Source organism: Zonotrichia leucophrys, chromosome 17 (genome assembly GCF_028769735.1).
Source record: "Zonotrichia leucophrys gambelii isolate GWCS_2022_RI chromosome 17, RI_Zleu_2.0, whole genome shotgun sequence".
NCBI classification, from domain to species: Eukaryota; Metazoa; Chordata; class Aves; order Passeriformes; family Passerellidae; genus Zonotrichia; species Zonotrichia leucophrys.
In genome coordinates, this window is record NC_088186.1 from 7,948,052 (window position 1) to 7,963,674 (window position 15,623).

The window sequence follows — 15,623 nt, forward strand, 5'->3', positions numbered from 1 at the left end:
ACAGGCCCCTGCAAGAAGAGCAATCCCTTCCCACAATCCTGATAGAAGCAGCCCTGGCTGGGCCGTGCAGGGCACCTCTGGATGTTTGAAGGGATGCTGGAGGCAGCTACATCAGTTTGGAAACAGAAATGTTGATAAAAGCCCAGCTACTTTTGCACATTTTCATTGTTCAGTTTTGAAACTGATCCCACTTGTCCTTACACCCAAACCAGAGCACCTTGCTGCTTTCAGGTTTAAAAGGATTCCTCTAAGTTTTAAAGGATTCCTCTAAGTGACCATCATGTTACCTGTTCTCTTTCTTGCTTGCTTTCCATTGGGAATATCACACAGAAAAATATTTTGGTTAGGTCTAGGTTCAATAAGAAAAGCATTCCCATGGAAAAACAGCAAACAGGAGACTAAGGAGAAAGGAGGAGATGCAGTTTTGTGCATTTCTCGTCTCCAAAAAGAGATTTTTTTTCTACAGTATATAGTTAATGCTCTTGTTTAACACATCTGAGCTGCTCCAGCCAAGGACCACAATGATGAGGTGCTGCATTTCTGGCTGAAGGGCTTTCCTGAGATCAAGTGTTGATCTCTTCCTATTCTTTAGCACCATATCTGCCAAGGGCTTTTGGTTTGGTGAAGCTGGGAAGAGCTTGCCTGCCCTTCCTGGGAGGATAAGGCTGTCTGCCTGTCCTGGTGGCTTTTTGCCTCTCCTCCTTCTGCTCCATCATGGAGTATTGCTGGAGTGTTTGTGAGAGCTGTGCTCATGCAGGGCATCACTGCAGGATCAGCCCCTGCATGGGCAAAGCAACCGCACCTGCCAGCCCAGCTGCCAGCCCAGCCAAGGGCTCTGCTCCTCTTCTTCCCACATTAGCACCTTCAGCTGGTCATTAATGCCATGCCCTGATCCTTTCCAGAGATAGCTGACAAAATCTACAACCTCTACAACGGCTACACGAGCGGGAAGGAGCAGCAGACAGCCTACAACACCCTGATGGAGGTCTCTGCCTCCATGCTCTTCCGAGTCCAGCACCACTACAACTCCCACTACGAGAAGTTTGGGGACTTCGTGTGGCGCAGCGAGGATGAGCTGGGGCCCAGGTACCTGTCCCTTCCCTGTGTCCTGCCCTGCCCCAGAGCACTCCTCTGCCTGGGCACTGGGGATGTGACCTCCTTGTAGCCCCCTTTTGGTGTTCACCAAGCTGTCCTGCATCCCCTTGGAGCAGCAGGTCCTGCTCAGTCCTTGGATGAATGCTGGTGGGACACTGGCAGCTCAGTGGTCTTTGTATCACCCAGCCTGAACTGGGTGAGCTGGGGGCTTGGAAACACTGAGGAGTGGGGGGCAAAGGATGTAATTATAAGAACATCGAGGGTAGCACGGTCGGGATGCATGGAGACGAGAGATCTCTGGAGGCAGGGCTTGGAACTTGCGGTTTATTGCAAACGGCCTGGGTGCAGAGCCCTGCTGGGAGGTGCCAGCCACAACTCAGAGCAGGCCCGAGAGAGGGAGAGAGAGGATGAGAGGGTAAGAGAGCAAAAGCATAAGACAGTAAAAGGGGGTAAGAGAGCGAGTTTCCCATTACAATACATTAAATCTTCTTCTGTGTTGAATATTCTAATTCTCACTAACCAATCTAGTACAAGATACAAATCGTATGGCATTTACATACAGCCTATAAGAATCACTACATTACCATACTGTGTTACATTTTAAACCCTACAAACTCCTCTTTGGACCCCTTCTGCCAAGCTGTAGGGTCTGCTCTGACCCTTGGGCCTGTCTGCAAGCAGAGGGTGTTGTTCCATCAAAAGGGCATAACCTTCAGCTGGCCACACCATTGTTTTCCAGTTGTTCAGTAACTGAGGGATCTCAAAGCTTGCTTTCATTTCAATCTCGCTTATAGTTTCTATATTCTCAAAATCTTTTGCCAGGCAATCATATTTATAAGGCTTTTCTGTTTCATCTTCCCCAACATGTAATACAGGCCTGCAAAAGTTTTTCCTTCTCCCTTTGTTCCTATCTGCTTGTTGGATGTGGCTGAGGATCTCTCCATAATACCAGGATGACACCTCACAACTTTACACCCCTTCTGGACACAGATCCAAGCTGGCCTGGGGCTTGTCCTTCTCCAGAGATGACCTCGGTCATAGTTTCTTTGGTAGTTCCGTGGCCTCTGGCACAGAGCCACTCTCATCTTCTCCCTGCCTTCCCTCTGATAACACTGCAGGCTTGTTTGTCCTTTGCAATTGTTCCTTTATTTCTGAATCCCTGGGAGCCATCAGCTTCTTCTTACATATCTTTATTTCCCCTGTTACTTGAGACCAAACCCACTGAAGGATGCTGCCTAACCTGATACCTGCTCCAAGCTAAGGGGCGACAGGGTGACATTTAAGCTGCCAGTTCCAGGACCCAGCTAGAACTGGAGCCCATGGTCAACTTGGCTGCTGTTTGCTGTCCCCACTGAGCCAGGGGAGTTCCTCCCAGCACTCCTGTGCCCTGAGAAATACGTGATCTGCAGCCAAGGGGATGGATCTATAAAAGCCAAGGCAGCCAGTGACAAGAGAGAAGCTCTGCCATCCAGCCTGGCTTCTCAGGGAGCTTGGACAGAAGCAGAACCACTGACACAGCAGGAGACAACGAGGATTTTTTATTATTTTTAAATTATTTTGCCAAGGGAGGCCATCTCATAAGAGGATTTTAATTGACAGGCTGCTCTCCTTCCCAGAGGGACAGGCATTTTTGTACCTTGAAATGTTTATCAGATGAGCCTGGGCTTCACAGTGAGCGTTCACTCATAAAGCAGAGCGACAAGAGGGGAGCCGGCTGCCTCTGTGTAATAAATACATCACACCGAGGCCCTCGTGAGCCCAGTTTCCATGAAAGCCACAGGTTAGTGCAAACAGCTGCTGGCAAGAAGGCACACTGACAGCCAGATGTCCCAACCAGACCGTTTACATTAAGGAGACATTAAAAACTTAGCTCATAGGTGGCCCTAAACCAGGATTTTCTGTGGTCAGCAGCATCTCAACACCTGGCTTGCCTCATCCTGCTCATCTCCTCTAGCAACCACAGCCCCTTTCCTGCTCCCCCCATTCCTCTCACAGACACTGAGTGAATCTCACACAGTTAATTTGTTCCAACAAGACAGAAGAATCTGTCTAAATCAGTGAACTTTAATGCTACTGTGCATCTAGACCTCTGGATCCCTGCAGCCAGCCTGCTTCCTATCACAGCCACAGGGAAATTTCACCATTATTTTCTCTTGCTGTGTTTTCAGGATGATTCTTATGATCACTGCAAGCTGGGGATGGATTTTAAGAGGAGGCAGAACAAATAATTAAATTAAAATCTTCTTTCCATGCCCCTATTTGTGGCTACCAGCAACACTGGGGTCAGTGCATGGCATCAGCCCAGGGCTCACAACCTGTCCCCTGCCCTAGCCAGTCACCCAGGCAGGCAGCTGGGCTGGCCAAGGGACATGACATGCATCTCCAAAGCAGCTGCCTTCTGGTACAAGAGGGAATGCAATGTTCTGATGGGAGGCTGTGATAAGAAGAGGCCATCAAGTCCTGGACTCACTGTCCTCACACACAAGGGTCTGAAAGACCCAGGTCAGTTCTCAGCAGAGTGGAAAATGTGGATTTATGACAAAACCACCTCATAGAGGAACACAGCAGCCAGGCAGCCACCCCTCCCTGCAGTCTCAGGAATCTCATTCTTCCTTCCAGCCCAGGTATCATTCCTTAATGGCTCCTTCATGCTGCTTTTAGTACCTCCCTCCAAGGTGAGTAAGGGCAGGGCTTGGCTGGCTCTGGATGCATTTTGATCCCCTATCAGCCCTCAAGGTGAGTGCTGGCTGTCCCCTGTGCAGCTGGAGGGGACAAACACCCCATCAGGGACACCCCTGGCACGGGGCAGAACAGGGAGCTCCTGCTCTCTGGCAAATCCTTGCAGAGCTGGGGCTGTCCAAGGCCTCAGGGCCCTGTCTCTGTTGATGCAGGAGCCCTTGGGAAGTGCCCTGGCAGCAGACACCCATCCCCTCCCATTTCCTCTCCCCCTCCATGCCACGAGGCACCGCAGAGGGAAGTGCCTGCTTAGAGCTGTCACTATTTTTAAATCCCCCTCTTCATCATTTGTGGCTGTGCTGCGACCTCCTAAATGCACCTCCTAAGTGCAGTCCAGAGCCAATCCCTGGCTCCTGTGGTGGCAGAGAGGGCACTGCTGGCCCACACCAACATGGGGACATCCCCATCTGGGCTGTGGGGTCACTTCATCCCTTGGGGTCCAGCCACAGGCAGCCAGGAGAGTGACTCCCCTCTCGCTGTCCCCTCCTAATTCCTGCCCTTTAATAAGGCAATAAATTGCAATTCCTGGCAGGGATGAGGTTGGTCAGCATTTAGGAAGATTTCATTTCCAGTATTTGAAAAGGTGGTCGTTCTGACCCGACAGCCCTCCGTGGGGAGCACTTGGGTAATACCCGGGCCTTGATTTATGGTGTTAAATTGGCAGCCCAAGAGCTGCTCCTGTAATTTATTACCCAGTCTTCACCAGAAAGCCTCTCTCTCTTTCTCACCCCTCCCCTCACCCACTCTGTCTCTCTTCCTCCTTGTTTTTTTTTAAGAGGGAACAGCTGACAGCCGAAAGCTAAATCTAACATTTACACATGACTTCATTACCCTGCTAAAATAAATGACTCAAACCACTGAAACCCATCAAAACTGCAGCTTTGGCACTGGGCATCAAAAGCGAGGGGCCTGATTCCCTCTGCCCCATCACCCTGTCCCCTCTGTGACCACAGTTCAGTGTTTCCAGTATCTCACAGGGCCAGCTCATCATGTCCCACATCCCATCCTTAAAAACAGGTTTTTCCTGGGATTGACTGCACAGAGTGGGCTGTGGATGCAGCAGGTGTGTGGAGACAGCTCCAGGAGAATCCCAGCCTCTGGCACAGCAGGCATCAGCAGGTTGGGATGGTTTGACCCCTGGATTTCTTGCCATCCTTGAAGTGCTTCCCATATGTAGGAATATTTGCCTGGATGAGAGGTCTGAGTATATACAAGGAAGCAAGGACAGCATGGTGAGTTCTAGCAATATCCAGGAGATCATTAAAATGTAGTGGAGCAAGTAAGGAAATAGGAAAGTAGAGAAGGCCAAGGGAAATGGAGGCAAAGGCAGGTTGTGTGGGAGAAAAGTGAGAGATGGGTGAGAAGAGCTGTGGAGGGTAGGATAAGGGAAGTGGTGAGAAGGGAATAGAGGAAGGGAAGAGTGGAATAGAGGAAGGGCTAGCAGAGGGTCACTGGCCAGCTAAAATACCCACTCCTTGTGTTGATGTTGGTTACCCACCATGAGGGTTTTCCTCAAGGGCTGGTCATGGCCACTCCTCATTGCTCCCCTCTTGCTGTGGCTGGGAGAGGCCTTGTGGTAAGCTGGAATAGTAACCAGTCTGGGGGGAATACCCAATGATTGCTTGTTTGACCTCTGAATAGACAATTTCCCTGTATTGGCACATTGTTCAGGTCCATGGACACCAGCCCAAGAACAAGCTAAAGGGCTGGGGAAGGGCCAGCACCCCAGTTTGGTAGTAGAGCAGCTTTGGGATAAACCAGGGTGATTATGGAGTTGGAGAGAGATGAGATTTCTTCTCTGTGAGGGTGCTCTGGCTTGAGTGATCTCCTCCTGAGCATGGCCAGCTGACATAAAATCCATCCATTGAGGTGGGTCCTGTGCTTGTTCACCCTTCCCTGAAGGAAAGAACCAGTGCAGATATTAAGAAAATTTCCCAGCATGAGGATGGGAAGAACTGGAAGAATCACCAGCTCCTGACCTTAGGAACAGATCAGAAGAAATTCATCCAGGCAGGTTGATCCCAGCAGGAAGTGGCACAGGTGGTGGCAGTGACTGATTTGCTGAAGTTTGGCAGCTGTAGTGACAATCACTACAGAGTTTGGTTTGCTGCTGAGCTGAGCTTGAATCAATCAGCCTTCACCAAAAGCACCTAATGCCATCATGGAATTTGTGGCTCCAAGGGGCACAGGACCTGTTCCTGGCAGCGTGTCAGCTCTTGGTGTGTGGTAGGAGCACCAGATGCTGTAGGTCAGGTGGCTGCTGTGGAGAGAGTAACATGAGCAGAGGTGTTGTGTCAGAGCTCAGCCCATGACATCATTATTATAGATGTGTGTAGCTAACAAGGTTAAAATTGCCCTAAAATTTTTATTATTATAATTTTATTTTTTTAATATTTATCCTAATTTTTATTTTTATTCTTTGCCTTGTGTCTTTGTGGATAAAAATCCATAAATGGAAACCATGGAGTGTTGTCCAGGAAGACCCAACTTCCTTTATTCCTCCTTTGCCCTCAAAGCTGACCCAGAGCACATCACCCTGGGGAGGAGTGGGACAATTTTCCATGTGCAGCCCTGGAGGAGCAGTGGTTTCCTGCAGCCTTTGATCCAGTGTTCCCACTCTGGGTGGAGAGTCTGATCTGGCTGGGGGTGCCGGGATGTCCTCTTGTCTCCTGCCACCCTCTCTGCCCTCTGTGGTGGCATTGAGGTGACCCTGACCAGCCCTTCCCTGGTGTCCAGACATCAGGCTCCCAATGCTCCCCCTGGGCTGGGAGCAGCTCACAGCCTGAGCTGCAACACCACTCAGCTTTCATAATCAAATAATCCCCATGTTTATGCCTTGCTGACTGACAGTGCTGCCCCTGACATATCATTATCAGGAATTTACATTCCTGCAGCAACTGTGAAATCCCCAACTCCTGAATCCAGAGATTTCCTGTGGCACCAGAGGGAGAGGAAATAATCTGTGATCTTGAAACTTTCAGACCACTGAAGTAAACCCTCTTCCCTCCCTTTGTTTGATTTAGCACTTTGCAGACTCCCACAAGGGGATTCTTGGTTTCTTACGGGTTTATTTTGTTTTGTCGTAATGTGTTGTGCTTTTTTTCCTCACTCTTCCAGTGTCAGTCCTTTTGGGCTGTTTACCTCCTGCAGACTTGGGAAATCAGGAAAGGGAGGGCTGTGCTGGTCAGTCAGGGGCATGTCACAGACATCTTTTATGAAAAAGAGAAAAGTCATTTCCTTAGGATTTTTCCTCCTGAGAAGCTGAAAAGCCTCAGGAACAAAATGTAAACAATGGTTATCTGCTGCTGTGGAATGCAACAGGTGCATCTGTGATTGGTCCATGTTGGATGTTTCTAATTAATGGCCAATTGCAGTCAGCTGGCTGGGACTGTCTGTTCGAGACATAAGCCTTTGTTGTCATTTCTTCTTTTTCTATTCTTAGCTAGCCTTCTGATGAAATCCTTTCTTCTATTCTTTTAGTATAGTTTTAATATAATATATATCATAAAATAATAAATAAAGCCTTCTGAAACATGGAGTCAGATCCTCATCTCTTCCCTCATCCTGGGACCCCTGTAAACACTGTCACAGGGGCAGGAAGGTGCTGGTGGGGCCAGCACTTGTGCTGGAGCTGGCCAGGATCATATGGTGGTGGTGACAATCTATCTGGGCAGAGTGTCCCCAGGGCACACAAGCTGCTCCAGTGGGTAAGACATGAGGTCTTGGTGCTGTTAAATGGTAGATATACCCAGAACTTTGGGAAAAACAGAGCTTCTTTCCACTTGGAATAGGAAACACAATGTCTTAGGCAATGGGTCTTGCCCATTCTTGCCACAAGACAGAGCTGTGGCAGAATGCAGAAATCCTGACTGCTGGTGTCCCCTGTGCCTTGCGTGCCCTGCTCTGTTCCCATCTCTGTCCCCTGCAGGAAGGCTCACCTGATCCTGAGGAGGCTGGAGAAGGTGAGCAGCCACTGCTCGACGCTGCTGCGCAGCGCCTACATCCAGAGCCGCACCGAGACCATGCCCTACCTGTTCTGCCGCAGCGAGGAGGTGCGGCCGCCCGGCGTGGTCTGGTACAGCATCCTGAGGGACACCAAAGTCACCTGCGAGGAGAAGATGGTCTCCATGCTGCGCAACACCTACGGGGAGTCCAAGGGGCGGTGAGGGAAGGAGCGGGGCCTGGAGCTGTGGGAGGCAAAGGGACTCCGAGGAGTCGAGGACTTGTGATGTGCTGAGTGGCTGGTGGGGTTTGGGATCGGGTGATGAAGGGGACAGCGAGGCCAAACAGGACTTTTTCTCACACAGACAGCAGAGAAACAAGAAACGAGCAAGTTGGACTTTAATTTCTTTTCCTTTTTTTTTTTTTTTAATTTTTCAAAAGCGAAAAAAAAAAAAAAAAAGAAAGAAAAAAAAAAAGAAATCACCTAATTTGACTCAGCATAAAAAAGCCTCTCCTTTTTAATCTTTTCTTACTGAATTTCCTGGACTACACGCTCCAAAACCCTGGGAGGAGGAGATGCCCACTCGAGGCCAGGGCCAGGCAGAGGGGAGCTGATGGGTGCAGGGTGATCCCCTCCCTGCCCTGCCCTGCCTGCCCTGCCAGCAGGCAGCAGCCGTGGGGCCCCGGTGCCGTGGTGGCCGAGGACGCCCGAGGAGGTGGCGCGGGTGACACCGGCGAGGGTCCCGGGGCAGGGAGCCAGGCGGGTGCCCGGGACGCTGCAGGCAAGCTGGGCTTTTGTAGCACTCCGAGCGGACGGGGTGGCTCCGTGTGCAGCCTTCGTTGGAAAGGCTCCCGGCAGCTTGTTCTGTGCATTAAAGATTCATATCGAGTCCATCTTTGCTTCCCTGGTGTTTCTTCCTGACGTGGTGTCGCCTCTGCTTGGGCATCCATGGGGATTCAGTTCTGGTGTGGCGCTCCTGGGATGTGGCTGAGGTGAGGGAGCTCAAGATGGATGCACAAAAAGGAGGGAAAGAGGGAAACGTGCAGCCTTTCTTACAGGCTCCCCTCCTCAACACTTCCTCAACACCCAGCTTAGCCACTGGTCCCAGTGGGAGCTGGAAGTGTGTGGGAAAGCCCAAGAAGAAAGCCAGGGGCTAAAAAGACATGGAGAATCTGGTTTGTTTTACTGTCAGATGTGGGTTAGGCTGGCCTGGGCTCCCTGTGGGTAATGGATTTCTCAGCCTGGTAGCCAAACCAAAAAGTGCGGGAGGGTGAGAGGGGAAAAAATACAAAAATCAGATCAGCTCAAAGCTATTGCTTTTTCCTTTTTAAAGCAGAACAACAAACCTGGAGAGGTAAGAGAGAGGAGTGTGGGTTGAATTAATCAGTTTAGTCAGCCCAAAGCTAATAGTTTTGTTTAGTTTTTCAGGTTATTTAACCCTTTAACATCAAATCAAATAAACAAGAGGTGAGTTTCAAAGCAAAAATGTTTTCAAACCAAACAACAGTGCAGAATTTGATGTGGACAAGGTTCAGACAGAGACCTTTTTCTTCTTGAGCTAAACCTATTTGCCTGATTTGCACCCAGTCAAATAATTCTGATTGTTCCTTCTGAACTTCTCTTTTTTTTTTCCCCTCTTTGGTTATGTCTCTTCATTTGAGCTACATCCATCTGCTTTGGGAAGGACTCCAGCACCTGGTCAAAATCTGCTGAAGTTCACAGAAAACTTTGCTGTAACATTGCAGCCTGTAAGACAATCTCCAAAGCATTGCAGGTTGCCTTAATTTTTAAGCTAAATTCCTTTTTCTGATGGACAGAGGGAGAAGGATGACTGAGGGCTCTGGGCTATGGCCTGTGTGTCCCTGAGGGTTATACCATACCAAAAACAAAGGGAGGGATCATGACACCACAATGTGTAAAATTCTGAGTGCCCAGTACTGCTGCTGCCTCTTCACCATCCCTTTGCCCTCTGGGGGTGAGTGGTGGCCTTGGAGTTCGGCTGTGGGGGTGAAGGAGATGATCATGATTAGTTGCAGTCAAATGAAGAGTTTAGTTTTCCTGGTTGGAGCTGCAACAACACACAACAAAAGCCTTGGAATGCCAATGTGGGGGTGCCTGGTCAGTGCCCAGAGTGGTGTCAGACCAAGCTGCCCACTTCAGGTGCTGCCAGGACACAGGGTGTGCAATTTGGGTGAAAAACCCCCAAATCTCCCTTCGGAGGCACTGATGCAAGTGACCAGGACTGATGTGCAGTTTTGAGTGCCACAGTATAAGAAAGATCTAAAGGCATTGGAGAATGTCCAAAGCAGGGGCACAAAGATGGTGAGGAAGGGTGAAAGACATACAAGTAGAGGCTGTGGTCAAGTTTGTTTAGCCTAGAGGAGACTGAGGGGAAATGATATCACATTTTGCAGCTTCCTCACCAAGGCCAATGGAGGTGCAGGCACTGATCTCTCCTCTCTGGTGACCAGTGACATTCCTGAGAGAATGGCATGAATATATGTCAGGGGATGGTCAGGCTGGAGCTGCCTCTGCTGCCTGCAGGACAGGTCCCCTGCACACTTGGCAGCACACAGCTCGGGCCAAGGCTGCCAGGGCCAGCAGCAGCCACAGGGAGCTTGGCTGGTCCATCCTGTCCCTGCTGCTCACCGGGTGCAGCTCCAGGTGCTTTGAAGCTGTCTTGTTTTCTCAAGGTTCTGGCCCGCAGCTGTGCCGTTCCTTGTACTTTTATAAACACGGGGGTTTATTTTGTTTTTGTTTGCTTGGCTCGGGGATGATTCATTTCTCTTGGAAGCCCCGTGATGGGGAGCAGCTCTGTGGCCTCACTGCAGGCAGTGTTGTCCAACCTGAGGGACAAATTGCCTGTGTTTTCTGTGAGTGACTGCGAGGTGTGACAGGAATAATGCTGCCCCTGGGATCCCTCTGCATTGTGAGTGTGGTGCTAGGTGTTAGGAACAGGAGATGCCAGCCAGAATACAAGGCAGCTGGCTGGCTGGCTGCCCCTCAGCATGTTTTTCTCCTCTCTGACACTGCAAACTCCCCCAGAGTGGTGTTGTTTGCACCTGGGATGTGCATCCCTCACAGAGCTCCAGGGAAAGGACAGAGCTGCAGCAGGGGAATGTTTTGTTGCAGATGCTGATGGAAAGGAGATCTCCAGCTCTGGTAGCCCTGACTGGGAATGGAGCAGGAGCACAGGCTGGTTGTCCCCTGGATCCACAGTGCAGCTGTGTCCATTGCAGAGGCTCAGTTTGCTTGTTTTGGAAGGCTGCTGAGGAGCTTTGCTTTGCATCCATGGTGAGACTGGCTGCTCGTACGGGTACATGCACAGAGCGGGTTGTGTGTGAGCCTGTGTTAATGTGTACAGAGCAGGTGGAAGAGTCTAGACTCTGGGCTGCAGGGCTTGATGGCCATTAACCTGTCGTGAAGCACACCTAGCTCCCAGATCAAAGCCAGCAGAGCCTCTGGCCAGTGATGCTACCTGGCACAGTGCGCCCAAGCCAAACAAAACGGAGGAATTCGTTGAGGTTACACATCCTCCAGCACACAGCTCAAAGGAAGGGTCTGTATTTTCTCCCTGGAAACTTTGGAGAATGTAACCCTCTGGCTTTCAAGATAAACATTTGCAGTCATAGCCCAGCAATGCTGACAGATGGACCTGTGCTTTATAGTGTGCACACACACACACACACAGACCCCTGCCACTCCTCTGACTCCCTTGGGGAAAAGGAACCCCAGCTCCAAAGCAAATTGCTGCTGCCCCAAGAGCTGGTTGTTTTTGCCAGCCAATACCCCGATTTTGCTGTGTCTGGGCTTTGGCAGACCAAGGGTGATGCTGTCCTGGGTGGGAGAGCACCAAAGGGTGGATGAAACATGAAAAACAAATGGGGAGAGGGGCAGAAAGATGTCATCCTCCATGTTTAATAGATAAACTACCCAATTTATCTATTGCCCTGAATTTATTTCCGTAATGGGGGAAATAAATACCCTGAAATATTTCAATAAAATACCCTAAAATTTTTTCCCTAATGGCATTGCTGGGAAGGGTCACTTGGCTTCAATGGCTCCTGGATAGAGTGATCAGCTTTAGGATGAGTTAAGGTCAGGAGGAGAAACCTTCTCCATGTATCTTTGCAGTGAGTGTATGTGCAGGTAACAGCATTGATGGAGCAGCCGTGGGTGCATCCTGCACAGCCTGGCCCTGCTTCCCCCACCCGTGCACCCCAGCTCAGCATGGGGAGAGGGTTTCTCTGCACAGAAACCTTTAACAAGCATTCACTGCCACTTCCAGCATCCTGTGAGAGTCCCAGTGGGCACACGCCCTTGTGGAGGGCACCCAAATCTGCCCTTTTTCTGGCAGCTGGGAGCTGGTGACAGCTGCAGGTCCCTCCCAGGGCTGCGTGGGGCTGCTCCCTCGGGAGGAGCCTGAACAATCCCCATTGTCCCCACGGCCATTGTTCCCCCCTGGTCCCGGCCGGGCTGCAGCTGGCAGGGCACACAGAGGGGCTGATTGTTTGGGTTTCTGTGCTGCTGATGACACACCACTTTGGGACAGCTTCTTCCCACGGCACAGGCCTCTGGAGTCAAGTGCTGCGTTTGCTCCTTTATTTATTTGTTTGGTTTCTGCTTTTCCTCTTTTCTTTCTTAAAAAAAAAAAAAAAATCTTTTCCTTGGTTGGATGGGACTCTGCTGAGGCTGGGGAAGGAGCCAAGGGAGTGCCAGTGGCTGTGTTGTGTGGGCAGCCCAGGTTCTCATCATCCCATGGGGTTCCTGGGGGGACAAAGCCTTGCAGTAGCACTAATACCCAGCCATGGCAGTGCCCTGTGGTGCCACAGATGACTCAGTAGCCTGCAAACTCACGCCTTGTTTCCCTGGGAGGATGTAAACCACACGCTGTACCTGCTGGGCCAGGGGCAGGATTAGCTGTCCAGAAGCTGAGCATCATGGCATGAATTGATGTGTGCACTGTGAGACACAAAGGAAAAGGTTTCTTGTTTATTTTCCTAAGCCTGCCTGCCTCCCCGAGTGTTGGTGGTCATGATGTTACACCAGGTCCATGGCTCACAGTGCCACCATGGTGGGGTGACATGCCCTGGGCAGCTCTGGCCTTGTCAATGCCCCTCACAGCACTTGGCAGGGGCTGAGGGGCACAAAATCTGCCAACAGACTCTTGGGGCTGGGCATCAGGAGCTGCCAGGGCTCCAAGGGTTGGTTTGAACCACTGTGATGTGCTTCAGCTTGGACATTTCCTGTTGTGCCCTGACGGCTGGGGGGGCTTTAAGTGCTTGGGTGGAAATTTTGAGCATTGCAGTAGTAATAAAGTGTGCAGTAAAAAGAATTCCCATTCCCTTCCCTGCACCTGCCCGCCCTCCCATCTCTCCAAGCCTTATTAGCAGACACTGTGGAAACACAGCAGCACCAGGGATTGGGAAAATCCATGTTATTAGGGTGGTGTGTGGAAAAGAACAGGTCTGTGCTACAAGGTGAGTGCCCAAAGACACAGGTGCGTTTTGGCATTCAGCCAGAACCATCCCCATATCTCAACTCTTTCATCAGAATTGCGAATGGAGTTGAAGCATAGGTTGGTTCATCCCTGTGGGCTGGATGAGGCTAAAGGAGAGCAGCAATGATCTTAGGTATGGGGTTCTTATGTTTCTTTAAAAAACATAACTGCGGAAGTAATTTTTAAATAAAAACGCTGGCAGATAACATCTTAAAAGCAGGACAAGGAAGGTGGCTACATGGGATGATGTTGCTCTTTGGATTAGTTCTTCATTCATCATAAGCAAAATGATCAAAAAGTTGTGGATAACCTTTTATCTGAAAAAAAAAATCATGGAAATTGTTTTTAACCACTAACAATCCTCCCCAGGCCCGAGAGAAGTCGGCCAAAAGATTGTCAAGACCTTTAAAACTATTATGACACAGTATTGCCTCACTTGTACTTAAAAAAAATGAAGACCCTGGCCCTTTGGCTGCATTCTATCAGAGAATTTAGGCCAGTTGTTGACTTGCATGATGTAGGCAGCTGTTACTCCAATCCAGGGCAGAGGCAAAAAAGCTGGGGCCATCACAGTGTTGTCGCAGTTAATGATCAGCAAAAAGCAGAATTTCGGCCCCAGATCCACTCACTTTTCTTCACCTTACAGATGTGTGTGCCTTAGAAACTGAAAAACTGAGGAGGTGGAATAAACAAATCCAGGAAAAGGTAGTGCTGGACCAGAAAGTGTTTGCTGGGTTTGTGTGTCTATATGTGTGCAAGCAAGTGAACCCATGGGCACAAACCTGCCAGCCTGAACACTAATTTGATTTTCAGATGTCCTTGTTTACATGGAAAGGAGTTTTGTTTTGTTTTGTTTTGATTTTTTTGGGGTTTTTTTTCGTACTTGTGAATTGTTTTCTTTATATTCCAGTCCTCCTACGGAAGTTTTTTAAGCCTCTGTGTCTTTTTGACATGATTTTTTTCTGCTGCTAACAGCTTCATTTTCCTATTTCAGGATGATCTTTAAGGTCCCTTCCAACCCAAGCCATTCTGTGATTCTGTGATTGCCACAGTCACTAATGCCATGCCTGTCTGAGAAGCGGTGACTTTGAGCTGAGAGAGGATTTTGCCACATGAATTCAGAGCAGTTTCCGCAGATTTGTTTAGTGATTGATCTCCAGACAAAACACATAACCAGGGCATAGAAACTGTTGTTCTGACTGTGCATTCCAATTGATCCTGGGTGGTTTTGCACGTGCAGGAGGAGTGGGGCTGAGCAGAGCCCAGCAGGAGTGAGCTGCCTGCTGCTCCCACCTTCAGTCTTTATTAATCCCTAATAGATAGCTCAACACACAGCCAATTGATTTGTGCATTGCTATAGACACAGCCCCTTTAATCCTTCATTCCTGGGCCTTTTTATCTACAGCATGTGCTATTGATAGAGCTGAGTGTGACGCACTTATACTCCATTAATAATGCATTGACCAAAGACAAGGATGGTATAGAAAACACAATGCATTCTTGCTCTTGAGATTTCTGTCTCTCCCTGCTCAATATGTTGCGGTGGTTTTTCACAGGTAAAATGCAAAACATTTATTTTACTGACTTTTTTATGCCAGAGTAAAGGGAAAAAATATTTATTCTCAGAAAAAAATAAAATTAGTTATTCTCAAAAAAAAAAAAATTATTCTCATCCCTCAGTATATTGTCCTGATGACACACAAATTATTGGTGCACACCTCACAAGTCTGGTGGAGAGCAGACGGGTCAGGGAATGGGTTGGACTCGATGATCTTGAAGGTCTCTTCCAACCTTCTGATTCTGTGATTCTGTGAGACTGCAACCACGGCTCTCTCTAGAACACTGGAGACTGATTTATCTTTATTTGTCTCTTTTTTCATGTGTCCAAAGGCTCTGTGCATCAGCTCTCTGGCTGCACATAGCTTGCTTTCAGCCTTGCTTCCCTTCTAGGCAATACCCCTGAGCCAAGGCAGGCTCCCACTGGGAGTGGTTTTTTTGATGACCATGTTCTGCATGTGATGAAGAAGCTAAGAATATGGAAAATATGGACATTTTCAGGCTCTTTCACACCAAAACCTCCACCAGCCTGCCTGGAGAGAATGGTACCTGAACCCCCTTGGCAGAACCAAACCCACTGGAGGTGAAATGTCCTCACAGGGCTCTGGCCAGCGCTGCCTCCCTCCACCCTCTGTACCCTCCAACAAAACACAGCGGTTTTCATCCCCCTGTCCCAAAATCAGAGAGCTGGAGCAGGATGCTGAGCAGCTGTGCAGCCAGATGTGGGACCCCACAGCCATTCAGTGCCCACACTGGGTGCCCCCATGGGCTCGACCGAAAGCAAAGGAGACG

At 49.5% G+C, this 15,623-nt stretch overlaps 1 protein-coding gene across 3 annotated transcripts in view; it reads left to right on the top strand.

Annotated features, from left to right (window-relative positions):
- ASTN2 (astrotactin 2) overlaps positions 1-8,667 on the top strand; it is a 354,980-nt gene extending 346,313 nt beyond the window's left edge. For all 3 annotated transcript variants that reach the window (XM_064728027.1, XM_064728028.1, XM_064728029.1), the window contains exons 22-23: positions 903-1,086; positions 7,760-8,667. In XM_064728027.1, coding sequence (XP_064584097.1) covers positions 903-1,086; positions 7,760-7,997 — 422 coding nt within the window. In that variant the 3' untranslated portion in view covers positions 7,998-8,667. The remainder of the gene's footprint in view (positions 1-902; positions 1,087-7,759) is intronic.
- Positions 8,668-15,623: the final 6,956 nt, after the last annotated feature.